The 25,875-nt window shown below is 39.6% G+C and overlaps 1 protein-coding gene across 4 annotated transcripts in view; it reads right to left on the bottom strand.

The window, feature by feature from the left end:
• IFT122 (intraflagellar transport 122) overlaps window positions 1-25,875 on the bottom strand; it is a 107,210-nt gene that overhangs the window by 49,641 nt on the left and 31,694 nt on the right. For 3 of the 4 annotated variants that reach the window (XM_089520648.1, XM_089520622.1, XM_089520640.1), the window contains 5 exons: window positions 25,074-25,211; window positions 24,328-24,492; window positions 22,156-22,353; window positions 17,558-17,698; window positions 7,954-8,007 (listed from right to left, as the gene is read on the bottom strand). In XM_089520648.1, the coding sequence (XP_089376774.1) occupies window positions 7,954-8,007; window positions 17,558-17,698; window positions 22,156-22,353; window positions 24,328-24,492; window positions 25,074-25,211 (696 nt within the window). The remainder of the gene's footprint in view (window positions 1-7,953; window positions 8,008-17,557; window positions 17,699-22,155; window positions 22,354-24,327; window positions 24,493-25,073; window positions 25,212-25,875) is intronic. The other variant, XM_089520630.1, reaches the window with a different exon arrangement.

The following is a 25,875-nucleotide window of genomic DNA, read 5'->3' as shown; positions in this document are numbered from 1 at the left end:
TCTTCCTTGCCTGCGATGTCATGGATCTGCAGAGGGAACACGTCTTCATGTCGTGGTCCTTCCCGAGGCATAGCAGACACGAAGAGTGCGGGTCCTGCACCGGGACTTTGCCCCCACAGACGTCACACTTTTTGAAGGGGGGAGACATTGCAGAATGCCCGACAGCGTCGGAGGAAACCGAGGATGCAGTCGGGGAACAAGCTAACAAGTCCGGAGGAGTAAGAGAAAGCGAAGTCAAACGGTCCGAAGGTCAAGCGAGGGGGAGGTCAGCAAAGTCAAACAGTCCAAGTTCAAGTCCAGTAATTCGAAGAACAAGAGCAAGCGAAGTTCCAACAGCACCAACGCGGCGGAAGAAAGGAACCGAGGAAAGAGCGGGAAAGCAGGGGCCTTATAAAGGGTGGGCGGGATTACTGCCAAAAAGTTGCCATAAGTTGCAAAGTCTACTTTGCCCAGTGATTCCAGAAGTATCCGAGCAGCACTGTGCAGGCGCAGTGAAACCCATTTGTATGATTCGCAGAGACCACGAAGAAGAAATAAAAATACCATCCAAAAAGAGGAACAAACCTATGTCCCACTCCTAGTGAAACAAATCTAAGTCTTTAGGAAGTATTACCCTTAACTGGCTATCACCTGCTTGAAATGCATAGCCCATCAGCAGGACCACAACCAGTTTCCAGTCATTAGATGAAACTTCTTGGACAATATGTGTGAATTGTATTTGTATTTACATTCATGTTTGTGTGTGTATGCACACACCTCCAACAAAAGTGCTGTCAGGATCCAAATAAAATCACTTGCTCCTCTAAGTACACCACATTCATTTAAAAGCAATGGCCTTAACAATATTACTCACATACTTTTGCCATTAAATATCTGAAATGAAAGGCTGAGCAAACCACCTGGATTACCTCTTTAGCTGTTCAAAGAATCATTCTGTCTTTCAATCCTGTCAGAAAGGGAAGTAAGCTCTAAGGATATTGATGTGATTTAAAAAGCACAGTGTACCACTTACAAGCCTTTTATTACTTAGTATTGCTGGCATTTCCTATCAGTTATGCTGAAACTGGCCTTACTAAACCCAGTGCCATGTGAAAGAATTTAATATCCTGATATCTTAACACAATGATTAAAATATATCTATTGATATTGTTCACAACCTCTCCATTATCCAGGAAGCATCTAATAGTTTAATACATGATACCTGCCACCCCGATCATCTTGCCTTTTCTCTCCTCTAATCCTCCACAACGATTAGTCAGAAATGGAAACAGTCTCTCTTTATTCTATTTTACCCACTGAAGAAATCAATTCCTATTCTCTTCTGCTTACTTCTTATTGTTCTGCAAAGCAGGAACATTTAATTCTGAAAGTGATCAAATTCTCTTTGTTCCTCCCAACCTCTGTAACAAGAAACATTTCCAGTTATGCAGAAATGATCATTCATGGAACAGAAAAGCAATCCATCCCCTCGAGAGACATTGGACTGAGGTGAGAGTTTGGCTTTGGGTTTCCTCAGGGGATGCAAATATGGATACCAAAAAAGAGACTGAACATTTACACATTTTTTAAAAAAGAAAATGCAAATCACTACTTGTATGACAAGTATCTTTCCTTAGTAACAATTTGCAGAGGTGCAGTTCTGTTAGTCTAACACAGAGGCTTGTGCCATCCTAAAGACTAAACGTTATTATGGTACAGTTGGCCCTTCTTATACACGGATTTTTTATACATGGCTTGAAACATCCAGTTTGAAAATGTTCAAAAAAAGTATAAATTTCAAATATCAAACCTTGATTTTCCATTTTTTATAAGGGACACCGTTTTGCTATGTCATTATATTTAGTGGGACTTGAGCATCCATGGATTTTGTTATACACAGGGGATCTTGGAACCAAAGCCCAGCGTATAACAAGGGTCCACTGTACAAACTTTTCTGGGAATTACAGTCTGTTTCATCAGATGCCGCTAGTGTATGGCAGCATAAAATAGAGCAGTTCTTATAAGACACAGCAAAACATGAAATACGGTTGAAGGATCCAGTGTGAGTTTCATGGCTTCCCAGGCTCATCTCTTGCCTCATGTGTTTCAGAAAAATGGTTTCCTTAACTTACTGAATCCTTAACCAAGGTGCTTCCAGACTGAGTTCTCCAACAGCTGCTACACTGAAAGGTAACTTCTTTTTTCCTAAACAGTTTCTCCATTAAGTAAAATTGCAGAAGAACAATGAGAGTATACTGGAATGCTGTTAACTGAAAATAACAACATCTAGAACTCCTGTTAACTTATTCAAGTAAGTCTATCTGGTGTTTTTGTTTTGTTTTGTTTGTTTGTTTTTGTTTTGTTTTTTTTTTGGGGGGGGAGGTCAGTCTTCCAGCAAACTCTGAAAAGAAATATAATGTGCAAACTGCACAGATGTGTTCAACTCAATAAAATTAGGGCATGATGACGTTATGCCCATTAACTCTGTGAGAAATGTGAATGTTGAATTTCTATAACCACAAATTTTATATGATTATATAAACACAATCTTTCTTTTAGTGTGCAAACATTTAATTCCAAATCACATCTTGCTATCCTGTTTCAATCTCATAATAGCTAATTGTGTTGAAATTTATCAAATTGCTGTCAAAAATTGTCATACTATGAGAGCTAGCATGGTTTGAGTGTTGACTATGACTCCAGAGACCAGGGTTCGAATCACTGCTCAGCCATGGAAACCTGCTGGGGGACCGTGGGTATGTCACACTCTCAGTCTCAGAGGAAGGCAATGGGGAAACCCCTTTGAACAAATCTTGCCAAGAAAACTCCATGCAAGGTTTGCCTTAAGGTTGCCATAAATCACAAATGAAGGCAGACAAGAACAACTATCTAGTATGCAAAGGGAGCTTGTAGCACCTCTGAGACTACCTGAGTAAAAGAAGTTGTAACATAAGCTTCCACATACTTAGTCTACTCCCTTGAAAGCTTAGGCTACAACTTTTTCATTTCATATCTGAGGTACAACTATCTAGGCTAGAAGAAAATTTAATCTGACAAGAACATAATGAAAGACTGAAAAATTTGGCTATCATGTACCCTGCTCTAGCCAAAATTTGGCTGTCATGTACTCCAAGTGAATAACATGTTTTGAGTGAAAAGAAGGCAGCTTAGTAGTCTAGTATGAATGTGGGATGCTTAATTACCCCCATTAAGTTTCAAGACCAATATTTGCACAGACACTGTGGACTTCTTTTTGAAGCTTGAGGAGCTATGGGGGAACAGAAACAGAGCTTCCTGTTTCTTCCCATTGTGTGTTTTCACTGAAGTAGAAGACACTGTTTTCTCTTTCACCTCTTTTCAATTAATAGCAAAAGCAATAACATTTATATTTTTATGCTGATTCATACTGAACTAAGTAGTCTCTAAGCAGTTTACAACATGTAAGCTAATTGCCCCAAAAACCTGGATATTCATTTTAGCGAACTAAGGAAGGATGCAAAGCTCAACCCTGGAACCCAGGAATCAAATTCATAGAAGAGAAGACACACACACACACACACACACAGTATATTCACAAGTATTACTCCAAATTATTCTAAATTGGACAATGAAAGAAAAAAGAGAAATGGAAGATTATTTGGAGAGGAAAGAGATTCCACAAATTTCAAAACAGCACCAAGAATTATTGAACATGCCAATTACTCAAATGAAGATCATCAAAGTGATTAAAAGATCAAAACCAGGCAAAGCATCTGGTACAGATGGATTAACAGCCTATTATCGATTCAATTTCAAAGGATAGTGAAGATAAATCAAAATAACAGACCAAAATCATGGGGAAATGCGGTAATAACTTTAATACCGAATGAAAACAAAGACAATACAGAACCACAAAATTACAGACCCACTTCCTTACTAAATAATGATTATAAAATATTCACACTAATTTTAGCATAAAGACTAAAGAAGGTATTAAATGAATGGATTGAAGAGGATCAAACGGGATTTTTACCTGGGCCCCAAATGAAAGAAAATATAAGAATTGTAGCTGATATTTCAGAATACGATGAAAAACACAACAAGAGGAAATTGGCTATGGTGTTCTTAAGATATGGAAAAGCCTTTGATAAAGTAAATTGGGACTTTATGAAGGAAGTTCTAATAAAATGGATCTGGGGGGAATTTTATAGGTTGGATACAGATGATCTACCAAAATCAGACAGCACAGATAATAATAAACGGAGAAAAAAACCCAAACCATTTGAAATAAAAAGAGGTACCAGACAAACAAACACCTTCATTTATATACCGCTTCATACTGAACTAACAGTGTCTAAGTGGTTTACAACTGTAAGCTAATTACCCCAACAATCTGGGTACTCATTTTAGCGACCTTGGAAGGATGCAAGCTTGAGTCGAGCTTGTGCCCTTTCGCTGGTATTGAACTTGCAACCTTATGGTTTTGAGTGAGTGGCTGCAATATAGGCATTTAACCACTGCACCACCAGGGCTCCTCCAATAGGGCTGCCCACTATCCTCACTATTATTCATAACTATAATGGAAATTCTAGCCAGATGAATTAGAAAAGAAGAAAGAATCAAGTGTCCAAGTATATATGGGTTTAGATACAAACTACAAATTTTTGCGGATGATATGGTGGGTTTTTTGGAGGATCCAATTGACAGTGTAATAATAATAATAGGATAGACCTCTATTCCTCCCTGCTCTCAACAGTATAAGATCTTTTTTTCATGTATCTTAATGGCTCATTTTACACATTATTACAAGATGCAGCTCAAGCATATTTTGTTTTGCTTGTGATCACCTGTTTGTTATTTACTAATGGCACTAAAATAATTCCCACTGGATATGGGGATGGGGGGAATGCCTAGTTTTGAAGGATTTAGACTCACTTGGGAGGGCTACCAGATTGCTGAGTATCTATGAAAAAGATGTACTAGATATTTGCTGAAGAAAGTGGAAGATATTTCTCTTTCCTGACTCACAGAATCATAAACACATTTTATCAATTCTGTTTCTCATAGCAAACGTGATGATGATTTTTTAGGGCTTTTCTGTGTTCTCAAGAAAGAAAAATACACAATCTTCAAATGGGGAAAAAAACCTTAAGGCAAAATGGTTTTGATAAACTGAGGGGAAAAGAGAAAACCAAAACTGCTGTTCTATACAGCAAGGAGTTGAAAAATTAACAAAAATACAAAAGTCACAGAAGGGCATCAGTTGGAGCTTAGATACAAGTCACTGAGTCACATCCCCAGTAAGGTCACAAGTAACGTGTATTTCTGTTACACCAGCATGATATCACTTTAACACCATGGCTCTGCCGTATAGAATGTGAGATATGATGATGTGGTAGTTAGAATTATTTGGTAAAGGGTTTTAGTATTGTAATTTTGGGGAGTGGACTAGAGCCCTCTACCACAGAACTCTCAGTACCCAGCTAAACTACAAATCTAAAAACATTCAGAATTCTCAACTGCTATGGATGCTCTGTCTAGAAGAATTAAATACTGGGTCCTTGGGCACTTCGAAAGTGAGGCAAATATGTTTGGTGTAAAACATATTCCCTTGAGAATCAATCATTCAGTGTGTATTGGTCATGATGGCAAAGTGGAACCTCCCAGTTCAGAGGTAAAATAAACCTGAAAACTAGGCTGTCTGCAACCACTCAGAGGACCTTTTCAGCTACCGCTCCCAGATTATGGAACGGCCTGCCAGAGGAGATCCATCACATTATCAACCTGGACAGCTTTAAAAAAGCTGTTAAGATGGATCTCTTCCAGCAGGCCTTTCCCGAATAGATAACTGGCCACCAAAATCGGAAACCGTTACCCCTCTGAATCTGCTATAGCCATTGTCTAATTTGTTAATTTTAAAGTATGTTTTAAATTGTGAATTGTTTAACCATTATTTTAGAGGGGGTGGGATAGTGGGATCTGGGATTGTACAGTTTAAACTTGTAAGCTGCCTCTTTGTCTCGGACAAAGAGGCAGGATATAAATTAAAAAATATTTTATTTATTTATTTAACTGTTTAAAGCTGTTTGCCAAGAAATCATTGCCCTCTGGGCCTCCTAGCATTATCTAGGTAACTGAATCAGAAAGAGATTGGAAACATTATTTTTGGAACCCAGTTCCCAGAATCCCCTAGTAAGCATGGCTACTGGTCACGCTTGCTGGTGTACGCTAGGTGGGGCAAAAAAGTAACTTTTTCTACTTCTGCATTGATCTGAACAAGGCAGCTAGGTTGTTTCCATATATCAAAAGTTCAATAAATGTAAACTCTGAAAGAATTTTATGGGGCCCTGAAGCTCTGCTTTTTTTTTTCATTTGACAGAATCTGCCACAGATAAATTCTGCTGGAAAAGTTTAATTTACCTTAAACAAACTAATGCTGACCAAGCTTCAAAATAATCCTGAAATACCAACAAGGGTAATTTCACTCCTAAACTGCCTGATAATTAGAAAGCTGTGAGCTGAAAGAAGGGGAGCAATGAACAGGCAATCACTTATGGAACCACTCTCAAATCCAGAGGGTTTTGCTACACAAAGCTGTTCCAGACAGTTTGAGAACCTTTCCCATTCATTTTCAGGCATGATGACTGGCCAAGAGACTCTGTACAACAGGGCAGATGAGAGGCTAATTCAGTAATTTGAGTGCACTTTTATTTTTTCATGGTTCATAAAAAGAATTATAACAGTGGCACTGCTTCCTGCATCTGATGCAATTCATATCTGTAGTGAACTGCTTCTGGCACTGTGATAAAACAAGGACACATTGCCTCAGTAAGGCTGCAAAGATTGCATCCCTACACAGGAGACAGGAACCCCAATTAAAATCTGCACAAAAGATTCCCTTTAGACTTTTCATTGTGGACCTACATATTTTCCATTATTATAGTATCCTACAAGAAGGTCAGAGTGGTGGCAGACTTGTTTTTCCTTTAGATTCTTCTTTAATTAAAAATCTATCAAGTCATGGGCTAGGAATCTGAATAGGTTAAGAGCACAACATGAAAACTGCAAGCCCCAAATTTTACTCCCAGCTGTCACTGATTTGTCATGTGACCTTGGGAAAATCACAGTACCTCTGTGCCAGTCCCCTGCTCTGCAAAATGGAGATAAAAATAATTACCTATCTCAAGAGGATGATGTAAGACTTAATTAATTCCTATTTATAAAATACTTTGAAACAAGCCAGAGGAGTCTACAGCATTGTAACAGTTATAATTGAATATTTGGGCCTTTTCCCATTTTTTCATTAAGTTTCTGTTATAGAAGTAGATCAAAGTTGGTGTATATCAATCATCGTTCCAAATCAAAGGTTTTTGGCACTTTTTTCATCTGAATAGATTCATTGTTCCTTTAATACTGTGCTATATGGATTCCACACTAAGCACAGAATCAAGGAAGGCTGTGGTCTTGAAAGGTGCCTGAGACATAGAATAAATAAATAATAAAGGCGAGATTCTATTGGATGTCAGTGGAGTCATCAGGAGGAAAAGGACTGCAAGTGCAGCAGTGGCCAAGGAAGAAACAAAGATGAAATTGACATCATGAGGGTAAGGCTGCTGGCTCTAAGCAGTCTATTTCTTCAATCCAGGTTTTGGTAGTGGTGGCGGCAGCATGCTCAGAGCCAAGGTAATCTAGGCTTTAGCAAGAATCTGTGCTACAGAACACACAATCTTCAAAGCTAGTCATGTCAGAGCACTTGTCTCAAAGAACTCCAAAGAATCCAGAAACTGGTAGCTTAAACATGCAGCCTTCCCTTCGGGATGACAATGACTTTGTGTTGGTTCCTTTGCTGCTGCTTCACAATCCTGGAAGAGGTGCAGCAGCTTGTGTGAGATGGTCATTATGTGTATAGAAGGCAACCACTTAAATTTTGGTCTAAACAAACAAGCATGTTTGATCTCAGTTCACACTTCTACAATTTTTTTTCTTTTTCTTTACCTCAATGCTGCTTATCAGTTCTAGATACTGAAGATCTCGCACTCTGGTAAACGCCTATGAAAACACAGGAAGAAAAATAGTATACATCAGCATGTGCTAATTTTTTACACTCAAAAATACAGTAGTCATCAATGTGTGACTATGGTTTATTTGCCATGTAGACTAAACACAAAAATTATTATTGTGAACTAAAATAAATGGCAATGGCTACAAATGCTGTTTATACACGTTAGTTTTTACACAAGAAAAAAAAGGAATTTCTAATAGAATACCTGGAATGAATATGCCACAGGCAAAACAAATTACAAAGTTATAGCAAGCACATTAAAAATCAGTAACATTAAGCAAACTCTGCAATAAATTTAACCTTACGTCTATAGTCATATTATAATTCAAGCAGAGAATATTTGTTTGTATTTGCCCCATGCTGCCTTATGTACCCTTGAGATACAATGTATATGTTCATAAGTCACAGTAAGCCAGAATTCTTGAAAACTGAGATAATTTACTGGTGCATGCTGCCCGATCACTCCCATTGAAAACAATGGACCTTCTATCAGAAGCTTACTTAACACGATGTGAGGAACTCTGGGGGACAATGAGAGAATTTTGTATCGTCATGAGAAAAAGCTTTCTGTTCAATAATTTGGATACAAATGTTATGCAGGGGTCAGGATTATCTCCCTATGTTGTTTAACATTCATATGAAGTTATGCTTGGAACATGACTATTCATCACTTCATTGACTGAACATCTAAGAACAGATACATGGTCAAATAGCTGAAGCTCACCGACTGATAATAAATCCAGAAAAGATCAAGGTGACAATCTGAATAATAGCTACTGTGCTCAGCAGTGTCTCCACAAATGCACATTGAATTAAATGTGTAATCTATGGAAACATCTTTATCCTGGTTTAATACTTTAATAAAACCGTATGTCAGCTTTGGCCAGAAGCTTATTTGATATATCTCCTCTACCTGTTCCTAGGGAACTGGAATTCCCACCATTGTCAACTGTACCTTTGTGCTCCCAAGAGTAGACTAGAGCAAAGCACTCTGCAGGGGTTTCCCTTTCAAAATGTTTTAAGCTACTATAAAATGCTTGCCAGAGACCTTCAGATAAAGTTTGTGATAAATGGCCCTAAGGGGGCCTAAATACCCTAAAAGGCATCAGATCTCATCTTGGAAGCTAAGCAGGGTCAGATGGATGGGAGGCCATCAACAAATACCAGGTGCTGTGGACTACATTTCAGAGGAAGGAACTGGCAAAACCACCCCGGAATATTCATTGTGTAAGAAAACCATATGAACTTCATGGGGTCGCCATATGTTAACAAGTGACTTGAAGACACACACAGTGACTTTGACTTACAGAGCCCGCAGCAGTCTGGGAACACCATACAAAGTGAAGACATGCACACATCTACATCTTTATTAGTGTACTGAAGGATATTTGGTTTGGAGACTTAAATTCAAAGCACACTGCAGAAATAATCCAGTTTGAGACCGCTTTAACTGCCCTTCTAGGGAATCCTAGGAACTGTAGTTTATTGTGGCAGCAAAGCTCTCTTACAGAGAATGGTAAATGTTTCACAAAACTACAGTTCCCTGAATCAGTTCCCAGAATTTCCTAGCATTGAGCCAGGAGAGTTAAAGCAGTCTCAGACTGGATTATTTCTGCAGTGCCTTTTGGACTGAAGAGTGCCCCCCTATATATATAGACTGCCCCCCTATATATATATCTGTTCAGAGAAATAAGATAGGTGAATGTGAGGCTGCGGATATGTGGACAAACCTGTCAAGTTCTTACTGATGATGATTAGTATTAATTCTGTTACTTATATCTGATGTTTTCTCAAAAGGTTTTTTAAGCTGTTGTATTTCATTGGTTTTTCATTTTTACAAGCTATGCTGTACTTTGGAAGATAGCAATATTCAATTACAAATCCTGAATACATTACAGGAGTTTAGAATGTAATCTCAACATCCTAAATAAGCCACAGTTTTTTACATTTCTAAAACCTGCTCTGCTTAATACAGTGATGAATCTTTATGGACACAAATATTCAGTTTACAATAAGCATCTTGGTGTTTACAGTTCTATATAGTGTTGAGTATACTAGCTGCTTTTGTCATGTTAATATGCTCTAATACTGAGAGAGAAGATTACAACATTTTCAAGCAAATAACTGCTTCCCTTTAAACTGAATACATACATAAATATCTCACAAAATAGATAAAACAAATACATGGAATGGATCCTGAGCTCTTTTTTACAAAGAGAAAATTAATTCAGTTGGAAGCTTCCACTGGAGGAAGAAGGCAATTTTGCCAGATTTTGCTTTCTCTCTCAAAACCTAATGCCACTCATCCATCCTATCCCTCTCTTATCTTTTCTGGTGAAGATTTTTGAAGATTTAAGGTCCAGAATAGACAGGAAATTAGCCAAAACTGTATCATCTGAGGTGATGCTTCTGCAACATAGAACCAGTTAGGCAACAAGCCATTAAGTTCTATTGCACTGTAGCTTTTTAATAGTAAAAACATTTACTTGCACAAGGCAAATCAGTAAATTTTCAGTATTACCCTCTATTCATTATGTTGCCCAGTGTACCCTGAATAACTGCTCTAAAAGATGATGGAGCATGGATAAGAACAGGTTGCATACCCATAACTGTAGTTCTTCAAGTGGTCAGTTCCATGGATGCCAATGCAGCAATTCATAAGACAGGTAGAACACGACTAGTGGAGGAAGAATTGAAGAATTACAGTTACAAGTATGTACCCTGTCCTTCTCCATTGTCTCTGTGACTCACACAAATGGGAGACTCACAAGCTACACAAGGAGGCAGGAATATCAATGCAAACAAGTGAAAAGTTTACTGAACAGTAAGTGAAATGCAAGATATCAGTATGAAACATGAGCATATACCTCCCATTCATTCAAGGCAATAATGGTGCAGAAGCAGTTTCAAGGGATGGAAATACAGTGGGTCCTCGCCTTACGCGGGGATCCGTTACGGATCCCTCCGCGTAAGGCGATTTCCGCCTATGCTCAAGCCCCATTGGAAACAATGGGGCTCGTGCACGGTGGCGCACAGGGCGCAACGGGCGCGCGCACCCATTCAATTGAATGGGACACGCCGCCCCTTCCGCCCCACGCACGCACCACGGCTTGAGCACGTATGCTCAAGCCGCGTAAAGCACACCCGCGTATGACGCAGGCGCGCTGTACCTTGAAATATCAAAACAAAGTATAGAAGCCAAAATGTCAAAGCTACATTCAAGATAAATTGAAATTAACCGTAACTCTCCCAAAAGCAGTGTCAACCCAATATTCAGGTCCAATCTCTAGTGAGTTATAAAGGTCATGGGCTGTGATCCAATAGGTGCCCGACAAATGTCCTCACGTGGCATCCCAGCCAAGAAGGCAGAAAATGTGGCAGTGGCCCAAGTGGAATGGGCTCGAATCCAAACTGGAGGATCCTTTCAAGTCTGTTCATATGGTAGATGAATGAGAGATGCCACCCACTTCAAGAAGCGCTGTGACAAAACAGGCAATCCCTTCTTTGTTGAAAAGTAGCACAGAAAGTGTCAGAGTGCGGACCAGAATCCTGGACAATCAATCAGTCAGCTTGTTTATTGAAACAACTGAACTTTATTGAAGGCTCCAAAATCAGCGATGTCGCATCACTCAGCTTCTGAGCTGAGACTGACCGCTCCCAGCCAAAGCAATGCATAAGTTCCCCCCGAATCCAAAGCACTCCACCCCTAGCAAAAGCCCGCGCAACAGGACCCCTCCTTCCCAGCACTAGTTCCCATCCTCCATCCCTATCCCCTGAGAAATGAAACTGCATTCCAAGTCTCTGCAGGCCAGCCTCTCAAGGACACTAGATAACTCACACCTGGTCCAGCCTACTCCATATCACCATCTCTACAAGCTATGCAAAGCGCAACCCATCCCCCCAGCATCCACAGTAGAATACATCTGGTAGAATACTACAGGATTCTAACAGAAAGAGATTTTGTGAGGCCCAAAAGGTCACAGTACTGTTGATGTAAAAGGCTAGAGCCCTCTACAATCAAGACAGAGCCATGGTCTCTCAAAGTCTGAAAGTGTTCTTCAGGATCAAGGTCCTGGTTGATATGGAAGGCCGATACCATCTTAGGCAAGATGGTAACATAAGATCTCAGGATGGCCTGATCATTGTGGATGTTCAAGTACGGATGGTGCACCCAGAGAGCACAGAGCTTGCCAGCCCGCCTGGCAATAACAATTGTGATCAGGAAAGCAGTCTTCCAGGACAGAAACCAGAGACTGTGAGTAGCCATAGGTTCAAACGACTTCCCACAGAGTTGTCCCAAGACTAATTCCAGACTCCACCAAAGTGTAGCAGAGGATAGAGATTCTTGCAGCCCTTCAAGGAAGGATTAAGGAAACAGGAAGTTTTCCCAAAGATGTGGAAGTTGGCAGAAATTTCACCGAGGTAACACCAGATCAAAGATGGGGATAAGCTAACAGAATGGTCAAAAGAATGAGCAATCCAGTACATGCCCGAGATTGGCCTCAGAGGGGGTAATACAGAGAGATTCCAAGAAGTCCTGAAATTTCCCCCACTTATATAAGTACGAACGCCTTGTGAAATGAGCAGCTGCAATGACATCCCTGAATGCAGCAAGAAAAGAAGCCAGTGAGCAATCCTCCATGCCCTGAGGTTGTGTCAAGCTCAGGATGCCTGATCTTGCCTCAGTAAAAGGTGAGGAGATCTGGTGTGTGTGGAGGTCAAACATAGATTCTTTGAGACAAATGGAGGAGAGGAGTGAACTATGACTGCCAGCATGCACATTGCTCTGTTCTGACAGAGCTTGACTTTTCACCAGGGTATTGTCTTCCCCAGGAAAGTGAATGGCCATGACTATGATGCCTCTTTAAATGCACCAATCCCAAAACTGTTCCATGAAACAGAGAAAATAATTGATCGAGTTCCCCCTTGTTTGTTGAGTAATATATGATTGTGATGTTGTCGGTCAACACCTTGCCTTACAGGAGTGTCTCAAACGAGTAGAGCATCTCAAACAAGTGGAAAGCCTTCTACCAACAACAGTTCCAGGGTGTTGCCATCTTCTTCTTGCACCCCCAGGCCTGCCATGAAGAACTTATCAAGGTGAGCTCCCCACCCCATCACTGACATGTCCACTGTGACAAGCACTTGGGGCTCAGGAGAAAGACATGCCACTCTGGATGTCGACTGCCTTCAACCACCATCAAAAGGAATGTTGCATAGTTCTCGGAATGGTGAGAATCTTGGAAAGCATCCTGTCTTGTTCTCACTAATCAGGTTCAGACTGTGACACAGATCGTGGAACAAAAGGATAGAGGGACATACCAGTGTTTAAGGACAGTGACACTCTCCAAAATCCACAACACAGAGACAGGGACACAATAATACCTACCACAGTGAATCATAGACGAGAGAGGAAGGGTTTATATAGAAAATGCTCTTAAATCAGGCAACAGCTGCAAGAGGCTGCCAGGGCATAAATAATCCAGGAACTCTCGGAGGAGACCACTGCTGACAATCATTCATGTGGAAGCAACACTTTTGTTTCTTGATTCCTGGCTTGTGTTTCTAAAGAAACTTGGACTTTGCATTATAAATTAACTATGTTAACCGGATGCTCCCCTGGACCCCTGCCTTGGCTTTCTTGCTTTACCCTATTGAGTTGAACTGCCTGGCTCTGAGAACTGTAACTGGCTGGTTAGCCTCTGTACATGACTGGGTTTGCTACTACCTGGCCTCTAATGGACTTTGCTTAGTACTTCATCCCTGGCTAGCCTCCAAGGCAGGATAGAAAAGATTGCAGTGAGATATGACGACACTTTGCTGTCACAGAAAAGCTGCCAGCACTGCCACAATCTTTGTGAAAATATGGGGAGCCATGCTGAAACCAAAGGACAGAACCTGAAACCAGTAGGCCTTTTTCCCCCACTGTGAAGCACAGAATCCATCAGTGAGATGCTCAAATCGAAATACAGAAGATCTCCTGGACTGCAGCCAGCACACACAAACAACGCTGATAAGGATGGCTCAGCAAGGTAATTAGCAAGCAACTGGAAACAGTCCACAAACCTGCAAGGAGTGAGAGTTAAGGAGCAAGCCGAAAGCCAGAGCCAAAGTCAGGAAAACAGAGGTCAGAATAGTCAGTCCAGTCCAGGGTCAGGGTAGCCAGAAGTAGCAAGAGTCCAGTCCGTTCCAAGGTCAAGAGTCAAGGCAACAAGGAGTCAGGATACACAGAGCCAGTGCCAGCAGCAATCACACCAAAGGATCATGCAATAAACTCTGGCACCAAGTTAGCATCTCACAGATGGTTAAGTAGGAGATTCTCTCCTCGGTGCCAGCTGCGGCTTGTTTGCCAATTGTCTCTCAGCAAGCCTCCTGGACCTGCGTCTGCCAGCACTCTCAGCCCTGCGTTGCCTAAAGGAGGGAACCTCCATGCCTGGTTCCTCCTCAGAGTCACCACTAAGTTGCTGTACCACCAGAGGAATCCCATCAGCACTAGGACCTGGCTGAGCCTCCTCCTGTGGGGCTGGGAGATCAGGGCTGGGCTCTGGCAGAGCAGGATTAGCACCTGGTGTAGCCTCAATTACCCCTTGCTCTGGAGTAGCCCCATCCTCCTCCTCGTCCTCCTCGTCCTGCTCTTGGCTGGCCATGACAGAAGTAGGCATCCTTCACCCACTTGCATCAACAGGAAGATAGACTTGAGAGTCACCATCCTGAAGCCCTATGGACAAATGTAATGACTGAGGCCTCTGAAGTCCAAGATGGAACCCAGGCCATCATCATTCTTGGTGACAATAAAGCACTGAGAGAAGAAAATCTGATGGTATTATGGAAGGCTGTTACCCAAAGAACAGATGGGAGGGTCTGGGAGGTCCCCACCAACAATCAGCTTCAAATGTTGAGGAAATTAGTTTTGCAAGCGGTTTGTGTAACCTTTGAACTATGTGCACCAGTTTATATCAGTACTAACTGAGGAGGACTCCAGGTCTTAGGTTAATTAATGTTTTATTTAGAAAAATGCAGAGTTCAAACACATACACACAAGACAGCAATTCACACATACACAGCATACAGACCTAACTGAGATGGAAATATGACAGGTGAATAGCAGATTTTTTTAGGGGTTTGCAATGGAGTTATAATTACCTGTCCAATGAGAAAGCTGGATTGGCTCAGACTGGGAAGTCCGAGGGTAACACATAACATACACAGAGTGTGGGTGTGTATGCACAGGTTAGGTTTTAGAACCATATTTATATTTTAAAAATACCTCCAAGCAATGGACTATCTAGTCAGGTAACAAAGGGTGAATGTCTCATCCCAGAAATTGACAATGGAATTCTGGACTGGTTGATGGCTTTAATTTTAGTGTAACAATAACAGTGATTGAATCAGGATATCTCTGAGATGGATGGATGGATGGATGGATGGATGGATGGATGGATGGGAATGTCTGGCTGGTTACGCAACAGGGAGGAGGTAGTCACTCTTTGGGTGCAAAGAGATCATCTCAAGTTTCAAGAAGAAATCACCAAGGATTTTCCTGGTGTGTGGGGACACAAATAGATCATGCGACTGTCAGACCTGGCCCATGTAACCTTTGATGGGATGAAGATGGACTCTATGAATGAACACTTGGCTCCACGACAAAAGGAAGAGCTGATAGTCAGAACCAAAGCAGATTTCAAAGGCCTCTCTACAGCCTCCATACTGACAGACATAGATGGCTGAGAAGACGGCATTCATGTGCCTTCAAACGCAAATCCGTGTTTCAGTTCGCTTGAGGTGTAAAGGTGGTACACCGGGCACAAGATGCAACCACATGAACTTTGCCTAAGCAGCCAACACACTTCAAGTGTCTAGGCGCTCTCATGATTTTCACTCCACAAAAGACATACTTCTGAAGGACGCCAGGAAGGAAAGAAGCCCAGAGGGCAAGCATAGCTTTAACTGCCAATGCTAAACAACTCATACCCAAAGAGCCCTGCTAACTCGGCAGCTGTATCAGCCATAGGAGGCCATGATGAGGCCAAAAGCAGATCAATGAACACAGTTCCTATTGATTTTGCTGCAGTGGCAGATGAAAAGAAACTGACAGGCTCCTATATACAACTACTGAAGATGGGCAGGGCTACAGCCAAAATACTTAGATAACGCTCTAGAAGGTTCCAAAAGATGTACTAGGCAGGCACTGGAGAATTCCATTTGTGTGAGCCACATAGATAGTGAAGAAGAACTGCAGTAGATGTGGATATATGTAGGTGGGAGGGGAGCTGGTGACATTGGGTGCCTCACCTTATACTAGCATAAGTGCTTTCCACTAGTATAAAACTACCACTGTGTAAACATATTATTATTATTATTTATTACACTTCTTTATAAATTCTTAAAGCATGTACTCCCAAAACTCTGTGATCCTAAGTTTACTGAGGGGAAATATGTCAGAAAAAAGTGTGTGTGTGTGTGTGTGTGTATTCCTGTACATGAATTTTGTTTTCTAAAAACATATCTAAATATGATTCTTTAAAAAAAATACTTTAACTGAAACAAAGCCAAAAACAAAAAGTTAACCGTAGCCTAGGACAAGGTCTGAAGATTCAAGCTCAGGAAAGCTTTCTAAAAGCTAATCCACTCTGGGTCTGGTCAGTGCCTGAGATGAAAGGCCCCTGGGACCTCCATTTTGGAAGAAAGATCATAATGCAAATATAAGTTTACCCATACTACTTCAGAAGGCATCTGAAAGTTGTGGGGAGTACAAAAGCTTGGGAGGAACAGCTCAATCCTAATAGTAAGGAAATTTAAGAGCAGACATTTAGAACAAGAAGAGAGAAAGCACAAGCAAGCTGCGCTTCCTCTTCCCAAGTTTGTTAAGAATGCCCCAAAGCTCTGCCCATACAGCTTCTTACTGTGGGAGCCACATGTGCTCCAGATGCACAGTGAAGCAAGGCATGTACTGCTTGAATATGTGAAGCCCCCACAGGAGGAAATTTAAAAGGAAATGTTCAAAGCTACTCTGAATGAGAAAGTAGAAGCAATAAATTGCCCACATTCAAAGCTAAAATGCCTCTCAGTGGAGAAGCGGGGATAAGAAATCTGAAAGGTTTTTTTTTAGTGGGCTTACTACATTATAGCAAAACAAATCATTTCTGCCACACAGTGGTCAATGAAGGCAGGCACAGACTAATAATATAAGTGTTTTATTTTCATAGTGAAGGAGTTATTCTAATTTAACTTAATTTTAACCATTAGCTATCTCTGTAATTCAAACAGAATTAGAAGATTTAATTAGCATGTTAGAGACTGAGAATGAAACATACATCCTAACTTTCACCAAACTTCCACAGCATTCTGAACAGAAATTGAAGAGAGAATAATTTATAATTTCTTACCACAGTTTTCAAGGCTTTGAAGTGATACTTAAACTTCAGCTTTCAGTTTCAGCTGACATAATACAATATATATGGATAATTATTTTAGGTTAATACTGTACTAATTACAGAAATTTCACATGTGCTTACATGTGAAGATAAAGTGCTTTACCTTCTTAGCTGTTTCAAATTCAAGGCCTTCTAAAGCCTCCATAGCAAGTTCTTTCCAATCTGTGTCAGTTACTCCCAGGCATGCAATCTTATAGGCTTCTTTGAACATTTTCCTTTCCAAGTATTGATACATAGGTGCTGACTGCAAGTGTTCATTTAAACAAATAAAATATTAAGACATTAGTTCCATTTTTTAAGTTTAACAAGGAAAAATTACATGTTCAAATCACAGTTACACAAGTGTTGTAGAAGCCAAGACCAGAAGCCATGTGCGCTTCTACTAACTGGAGCAAAATTTCTGGAACAAAGTGGGTTGCACCCGTACCTGCCCTTGTTAATTACTGAACTGAAATATTCAGATGGAAATGTAGAAAACAAAAACAGTAAAAATTTATTGTATAAAATAAATGTCTGTCCTTACACAGTACATACTAACACTGGATTTCAAATGAAGTACTGCAAGACTTTTTCCTGAACTATTTCCACATTCCTAGCTCCCAAAAACCTTATTCAGATCTCCTTCAGTCCCAGAGTGACCAGATGTCCTCAGTGCAAAGGAGGACAATGCAGCACAAAATGTAGGACATTCAAGAAGAATATAGAGCATTACAAAATAAAAGCTAAGAACACTAATCTAAACTCATGCTTCTTAGTCAAGCTTAAAATAGAGGACATTTTGGAATTCCTCTTGGGCAGAAGGATGAAATGTAGGACATGCCCTTTAAAAGGAGGATGTTTGGTCACCCTGTGTATTCCCATCTTCCGGCGGGCCCTAGCTCTATTTCAGACTGTTCCTATCTAGTCATGTAATAGCTAAGACTCCAAGGCTGCATTTGCATTACAAAATTAATGCAGTTTGACACCAACTGCCATGGCTCAAAGCTATGAAATTCTGGGATTTGTAGCTTTGTTGGATATTTAGCCTTCTCTGTCAAAAAACTCTGGTGCCATGACAAACTACAAATCTCAGGATTCCACAGGATGGAGCCATGATAGTTAAAGTGGTGTCAAAGTACATTATTTCTGCAGTGTGTAAGCAGCTTTGGTTGTATCTTTTCCCTATACCCCCCATAATATTATTCCACGAACCATGACTTCTGTCTCTACCCTATCTTGCCAGCTTCTCACTTAACGGGAGTAATCCTTTCCAGTTCCCCTAACAAAAATATTTGTATCAGTAAGAGTACACAGTTGGATCCTGGCCTATTTTTTCTGTTGTTCCACTATATGATGGACATTGCAGAAATATCAAATATTTAAGACAACTTGGACCAAGGCCCCAACCTGCTAAGGAAATCAGTATGTGTATCATTTGCTGGATCATGAATGGTAGGCAGAAATGTGATGCACATCCGAACAGAGATTAGAATGTGCATCCAAGTGCAGATGTCATTATCTACACAACATTGTTTTCAATTTGAATGTGTATCTTCCCCCACATTCTGGCATAATAAGTGACATATAAATAACAGTTTTAAGTGCAGCTTGTTGGATCAGAGTGTACTCTCACTCTAGTAGCAAGATTCTTTTATGACAGATGTTCCCTGCACAAAAAGTTTTGTAGGAAGAAAATCCTAAGTAAATTCCAAAATGCATCCCCTGGCTAACTTGTTCTGTTGCCAAACTATTCTTACAGATGGCAGTTTGTTTTCATTCTCTTAGAAGCAACAGAATGCAATTACTCTGTCCTCATTTATAGCAGTCTTTTAATGTTTGAAAATGATTCCCATGGTATTATCCGGTTTAATACTCTCTTTCCTTAAGGCTATGTTTGAGCCAACCTGTAATTAAAAATAAATCTTCATTTATCTACTATCTTTATCCAGTACCTTCATCATTTTTGTACTGTAACAAATCTATCTTGCAGGTCAGGTGTGGATAACTTGTAGTCCATTAGAAATCTAGATTCTAATTCCCATCATCCATCAAAACTATGATTATTGGAGTCAATGGGAGTTGTAGTCCAAAAGCATAAGGTGGGCCCCACCTATAGCTGCTGGTGCAACATCCAAGTTGCAAAATATGAAAATTCCCTAACCTAATATAAATACATTAACATTTATTCACTAAACTCTCACATTTTATGTTATTTTATGTTTCTCTTGGAGAAGATGCTCAAAATGCAACGTGTTACATTTGTATTTCTATTTCTGTACTGGACTACTTTTTCTGAAAAAGATTTCTGCATAGGCCTAACTACCACCTAATAGTGATCCTACCCATGTCTTGCAAGCAAACGTCTTATTGTTGCAGAGTAATTGGAATTACCTGTTTGTGCAACAATGTGGGTTAACATCCAGTTTACAAGTTATCACACCTCATATTCACTTCTACAAATTTACCATTTTTTGCATTTTTAGATTTATCTCTGTTGAATTTTATCTTATAGTCAAATTTATCAAAATTATTATAGTTTCTAATGCTAATCTCCAAAGTGCTTATGCTTCTCAGTTTAAAACTGTCAAATTCTTAACATTCTGCAGCTTGCTAATAGTGTGAACTCACTATTTAAGATGGTGAAGACACACATCCTAGCCAAAATTTTCATATATATGTAATTGTACTTGTTCTATTCAATGTTTACATTCTTTTAAGTAACAACCAAGTGTATTCCAAATCTTTTTTATTCTAAGAACAGCATTTACAAAATATTTGATCAGGGAAATTTGTAACAGCTAAATCTCATTTTCCTTCTGCTACTTTAGTAAGCTGCAGACAAAGACCAAAATAAAGTCTACAAGAAAAAACATATAATTGTGGAAGAGGGATTTTTTTAAAAAAAAATGTATATACAAAGTAATTGAAAGTTAGTACAGTGGACCCTTGTTATACACTGGGGTTTGGTTCCAAGATCCCCCGTGGATAACAAAATCTGTGGATGCTCAAGTCCCATTAAATATAATGACATAGCAAAATAGTGTCATCTCTTATAAACATGGAAAATCAAGGTTTAATATTTGAAATTTATACTTTTTCTGAACATTTTCAAACTGTGGATGCTTGAATCCGTGCATAAGAAATCCGTGTATAAGAAGGGCCGACTGTAGTCTCATTCAGATAACATAGCTTGGCTTGTTTAACCAAGATATTATGCATGAGAATTTCTTAGAACAGAACAAACCAGGATTTCAAACCAACTGCAAAGTGTGATTTAAGACACTGCTTTGTTCCTGGCAATCGTAGCTTATATGTAATAAAGCCTACAGCTGATTGAACACTAACAACAAAATGCCAAGAATGTGGGACAGTGGAATAGCACAAGAAAGGAACATACAGGTTAATGATAGAACATCCATACATATCTTGACACTACCAGTTCAAGATCAGAATGGTTATAGGAAGATTAAAAACTGCAGATATATCTAGGCTTATTAAAGTATGGCATGCAGATCCATTCCAGGCAACATATTACAGTGGGCCCTCGCCTTACGCGGGGATCCGTTCCGGATCCCTCTGCGTAAGACGAATTTCACCTATGCTCAAGCCCCATTGTTTACACGGGGCGGCGTACGGGGTGCAACGTGCGCGCGCGCCCATTCAATTGAATTGGACACGCCGCCCCTTCCGCCCCGCGCGTATGCTCAAGATTTTGTTCTTCAACAAACCTGACAATGAATAATTTGTTTGTTGTATTTTTAGGACTTCATACCATGGCTAAACAATAATTTAGCTGAGAATCCAAGTTACTTAAGGACAAATCAATTTGCTATTATTCCCTTATGGAAAATGCTCAGGACCAGATGTGTTTTGGATTTTGAAATATTTTCATATATGTAATGACACCTTGGAATGAGAATCAAGTCAAATATGAAATCTGTTTATGTTTTGTATTTCCTTATACACATAGCTTGAAGGTACTTTTATACAGTATTTTAATACTTTTACGCATGGAACAAAGTTTGTGTGCACTGAACCATCAGAAAACAGGCATCACTATAGATGGGCAGGAAGGAGCAGCCAAAAGCTGCTCCCAGCCCACCCCAGGGCCATGGCAAACACATGCTGCAGCCCCAAGAGCACCTTCTGATGCAATCCCAGATAGGAGCGGAAAAAGATCCACTCCTTTTGGGGTTGGATTTGGGCTGCCAAAGGTGGCTCCAGCATTGCCCCTGGGCAGCTTCTGGGTGCTATGAGGGCATGCATCGTGTAAATGTCATGCCCCGGAGCGCCCAGAAGCTGTATCTGTTTCAGGCCTTAGCCACCCATGAAAAAAGCTTTGGTTTTTGGAGTGCTGAAGATTTTGGAATTCTGGATAAGGGAGACTCAACCTGTAATTAATTTGTTAAAGTTCTGTTCTTCTAATATTAAATATGGGAATCAATAGCAATCAAGTGAAAATATATCAAAGGAAGATTACCAAAGATGTTTACAATGTAAAAGTTTTACTAGAAGTTTTCTTGCTCACCTATTCTATTATACTGTTGTGTCACCTATCAAAAAAGGATAGGTCAAACTATCCCTTTTGCAGGAAGACAAGACAAACACTGGCATAAATCAATTGGAGGCCGTAAAAAGAGACCACGGTGAAATATTTAGAACACAACCAATTTTCTTTAACATAGCAAATGCAGAGAATGAATGAATAGGATTAAAGATTACCTGAGGAACTTCAACAGCAGTCATAGAAAAAACATGGAGACAGAAAATTTTAGAGCCATTGTAGCCAACCACAAAACCCTGAAGTTTCTGCTGATGGACAGGAAAGTTACTAGCTTTGATGTTGAGATATCCCCCTCCAGAGAAACAAAGCATGTCCTCACATTGTGTGTTCCAAGCCACACTATTAGCATTGGGTTCCTAATGGGCACATTGAACAAATTATTAAACATACTATAAACAAAAAAAAAATAAGCAGTGCACATCAATCATATATGCTATTCATTACAGCTCACATTAAAGCACTTCTGTGCATTCTTGAGGTTCATGTTTAGAAATACATAGCCTGTTAAGAAAGGCTTGCAAAATAGCAAAAAAGCTGTTTGCCATTAACATTTATTTAGTATTCCTGCTAAAATTCCAATGAACGTTAATTATACAGAAGCATTCTGAAGAGGGATAAAGCTTCAGAAGTGTAGAGAAGGATGAACTATTACCATATTTTATTTTAAGGAAGAAGCAGATTTTAAAACATCTTAAAACTGAGGCCAAGCACAAGAATCAAGATGCAAGAAGAGACACAACTTTAGTAACGTAAATGCTACCTGAAGGGACAGGAGCAAAGGGAAAACAATCATATCCTAGACAAAAGGCAAGAAATAACTTGGGCAAAATCTACTGGCATGAATCTACAAAGGACTTGAAAACAGACTGATAGCCAATTAAAATTACTCTGAAAGGAGGCAAGGTGCCTGGACATATAAGATGGCATTTTTAGTGGGTGGTATCTTGTCTATGCCCTTTCCAAAAAGACTCACCTGGTATCTAATTATGACTTTAATGGTTTCAGGTCAAGATTCCCTCCACCACCACCCCACCCACCCTTCCAAGCATTTTCTCAACTATTTTAGTGCTTTTACTCCTTGTACTTTTATTCTGCTGCTGTTTAGTTTCATTTTATAAAATATGTCAAACTGCTGGATTGTATGGTTCCAAAATGCTGTACTGTATAGTTCCAGTTGGCCCTCCATATATACAGATTCAATAATCCATGGATATAAATTCCAGAAAGCTAACTATGATTTTGCAGTTTTGTATAAGGGACACCATTTCACTATGCCATTGCATTTCATGGGATTTGAGCACCATGGATGTTGGAATCCATAGAGGGGCCTGGAACCAACCCCAAGTGGAAACCAAGGGCCCAATGTATCTTAATTTTATCTCCTGCATCTTTAGTCATTGTGTTTATTGTATTTAAACAATGGCGGGATACAGACCGCCCCTTTGGGGTGGCCTGCACCCACCCTTTTCCCCGATGGATTGGGGCCTCAGCGGCCACAGCGACAACCCCAGAGGCCCCGATCGACCACTTTTCCAGGCCTCGGGGAAGCGGCAAAACGTCTCTTTTGTATCGCTGGCACAGCCATGTAAAGGATGAGCCAGTGATACAAGTGGCGAAAGGAGCTCCGTTTCGGAGCTCCTTCCGGCGCCGCTGAAAGGGCGCCACAAGCACCCTGCAGCGGTGCCAGGACATAAAGGACGCAACGCACCGCGCCGTTTGGATGTGATGCGGCCGTTACATCCTGGCAACGTACTAGGTTGCGGAGCATATATAAGCAATGCTCTGAGGCAACCCTAGTACAGGGCCAATAATACAATTCTATAATACTAACTACAGGATAAATTTAAATTTTCCACAGGTAATGTCCACCGAGTTTTGGTTATTGGGAGGTTTAGAAATGCAATCAATATACAAATAAACAAGTATAATCCAAGGAATTATTTGATATGATCCATGCCTTTCCTGGTTGATCTGGAAATTAACCCATTGTTGGATCTCTTCTCACACCAAACAGAATTATTTTTTAAAAATATTGCCCTACACAAAAAACATTTAACTCAAACATTATCAAACCCAACCACAACAGTAGATTTTGAACTTACAAATACTTAGAAGAAACTATAAACAAGATACCCTAATCCATTTATTTTTCCCTTGGAGATGCAGGTTAACAAAAGAGCTGTGTTGACATTGCTTGCTGAAAGCAGCACCCAGGACACAACCATACAGACAACTTGTTTATTTTAGAGCACTATTGCTCTGAACTAGCTCTTTGCAATTGGATGGCAGAGGATGGCAAAAGGAAGAGAGTGAAGTTCCACAACGTTTACCTGAAACAGCAGTTCTTTGGTGTTAATATCATATACCAGACATGTGTCATTTTCATCAACCACTGCCAGCTTGTTTCGAGATGCACTCATATCCAAACAGCGCACTGCTGTGGATTGTTTCAGCAAGACAATTGCAAAAGGATTGTCTACAAATATCTTTAGAATCTGGATGTAATTAAATTCAGCGGGTTAATGAGGTACATGTTAAAAGTTGTACAATTTCCATTTACAAATCTCATGCACTAGAATGAGATCTATATTTCAGAAATCAAAATACAGGAAAATAGTTAGTCTGACATATTTAAAGCAATTTATTTGACTTTAGGGCAATGGTAAAGCTTATTCCACAGAAGACAAGAGCAAAATTTAACTCCATACTTCTCCTGCCTTGTATCAAATGTATTAAATCCAGTGTAAAACAAACCTAGTAACTTGGAATTCTCAAGTAGTTTCAAAAACCATAATTTTATGAGGCTCTCAAATGTATCTTTTTAACATTTACTAAACACTAATCACATACTCAATAATATTTTTAAAAGGGGGAAGCAGTTGCATAATGTTTTTGATTAACTGCCACCTTCTGTGAACATACCATTCGTATTTTTTTATCAAATACCAGCATTGCTAAAAGTGGCTGCCAAAGTTGCTGAGAGCAAATATTATTAGCCCTGCATCTACATTTCCTTAGTAAAACAAATCAAGGACTTTTTTTTTTTTGTACTATGAACTTTATTATGCAACCTCACCTGACCATTTTTTAAACCCACTAAAAGGCCTTCTCTGCCTGGAGGTCCTCCAATTACTTTTATGTAGCGAATGAGAGATTCCATTACCCATTCCCTTTCTTTAGTGCCACTGAATGAAAGACATTGAAGTCTTTTCTCCTAAAAAGGAAATAACATGTTATATTCTACTAAAGGTTCTCATATATCTCTGCCTCACAATGATATGCTGGTCTCTTTAACATGAGGTATCCCAGATACAGATATCAATCTGATTCTATAGCAACAACTGGCTAGGGAGTTGTTGAGAGTTTTACAAAATAAAACATAAAATGTCTTAATTTCTTCTAAGACCATTAATTAGAAATTGTTATAGTGTCATTCATAATCTACAGTAATGTCCAAGTTTTTATTGAGACAGTACAGTCACCTTCATAACAAAAAGGTAGATATATATTTATATTTAAAGGGTATAGTAGTATTCCTTTAAGGCAAGTCACAAAAATAAGTTTCTACCATTATAAATTTCAAAAGTCTACTATTCAGAAAAACAGCATCTGTTGAACAAGTAACCTGAAATTTGGAATCAATAATAATGTAATTAATTAGGTTTATAACTGTGTAACATTTCGAACCATTTAATCAAAATTCCTGCAGGTACAACACATTAAGAAGTTTTGAAAGCTGACATATTCACTCTTTTTATTCCATTTGCTGGAGAGTCACATCATATATTATTATTATACATTTTGGTAAGAATTACCAATGTACTTTATTCTATGTGTACACAGATTGCACACATGCTGAATGTTTTATATTAATAATT

This window comes from Sceloporus occidentalis, unplaced genomic scaffold, assembly GCF_023333645.1.
Source record: "Sceloporus occidentalis isolate IW3139 unplaced genomic scaffold, rSceOcc1.0.p SCAF_1, whole genome shotgun sequence".
Lineage (NCBI taxonomy): Eukaryota > Metazoa > Chordata > Lepidosauria > Squamata > Phrynosomatidae > Sceloporus > Sceloporus occidentalis.
This window is presented reverse-complemented; position numbering and strand designations above follow the sequence as displayed.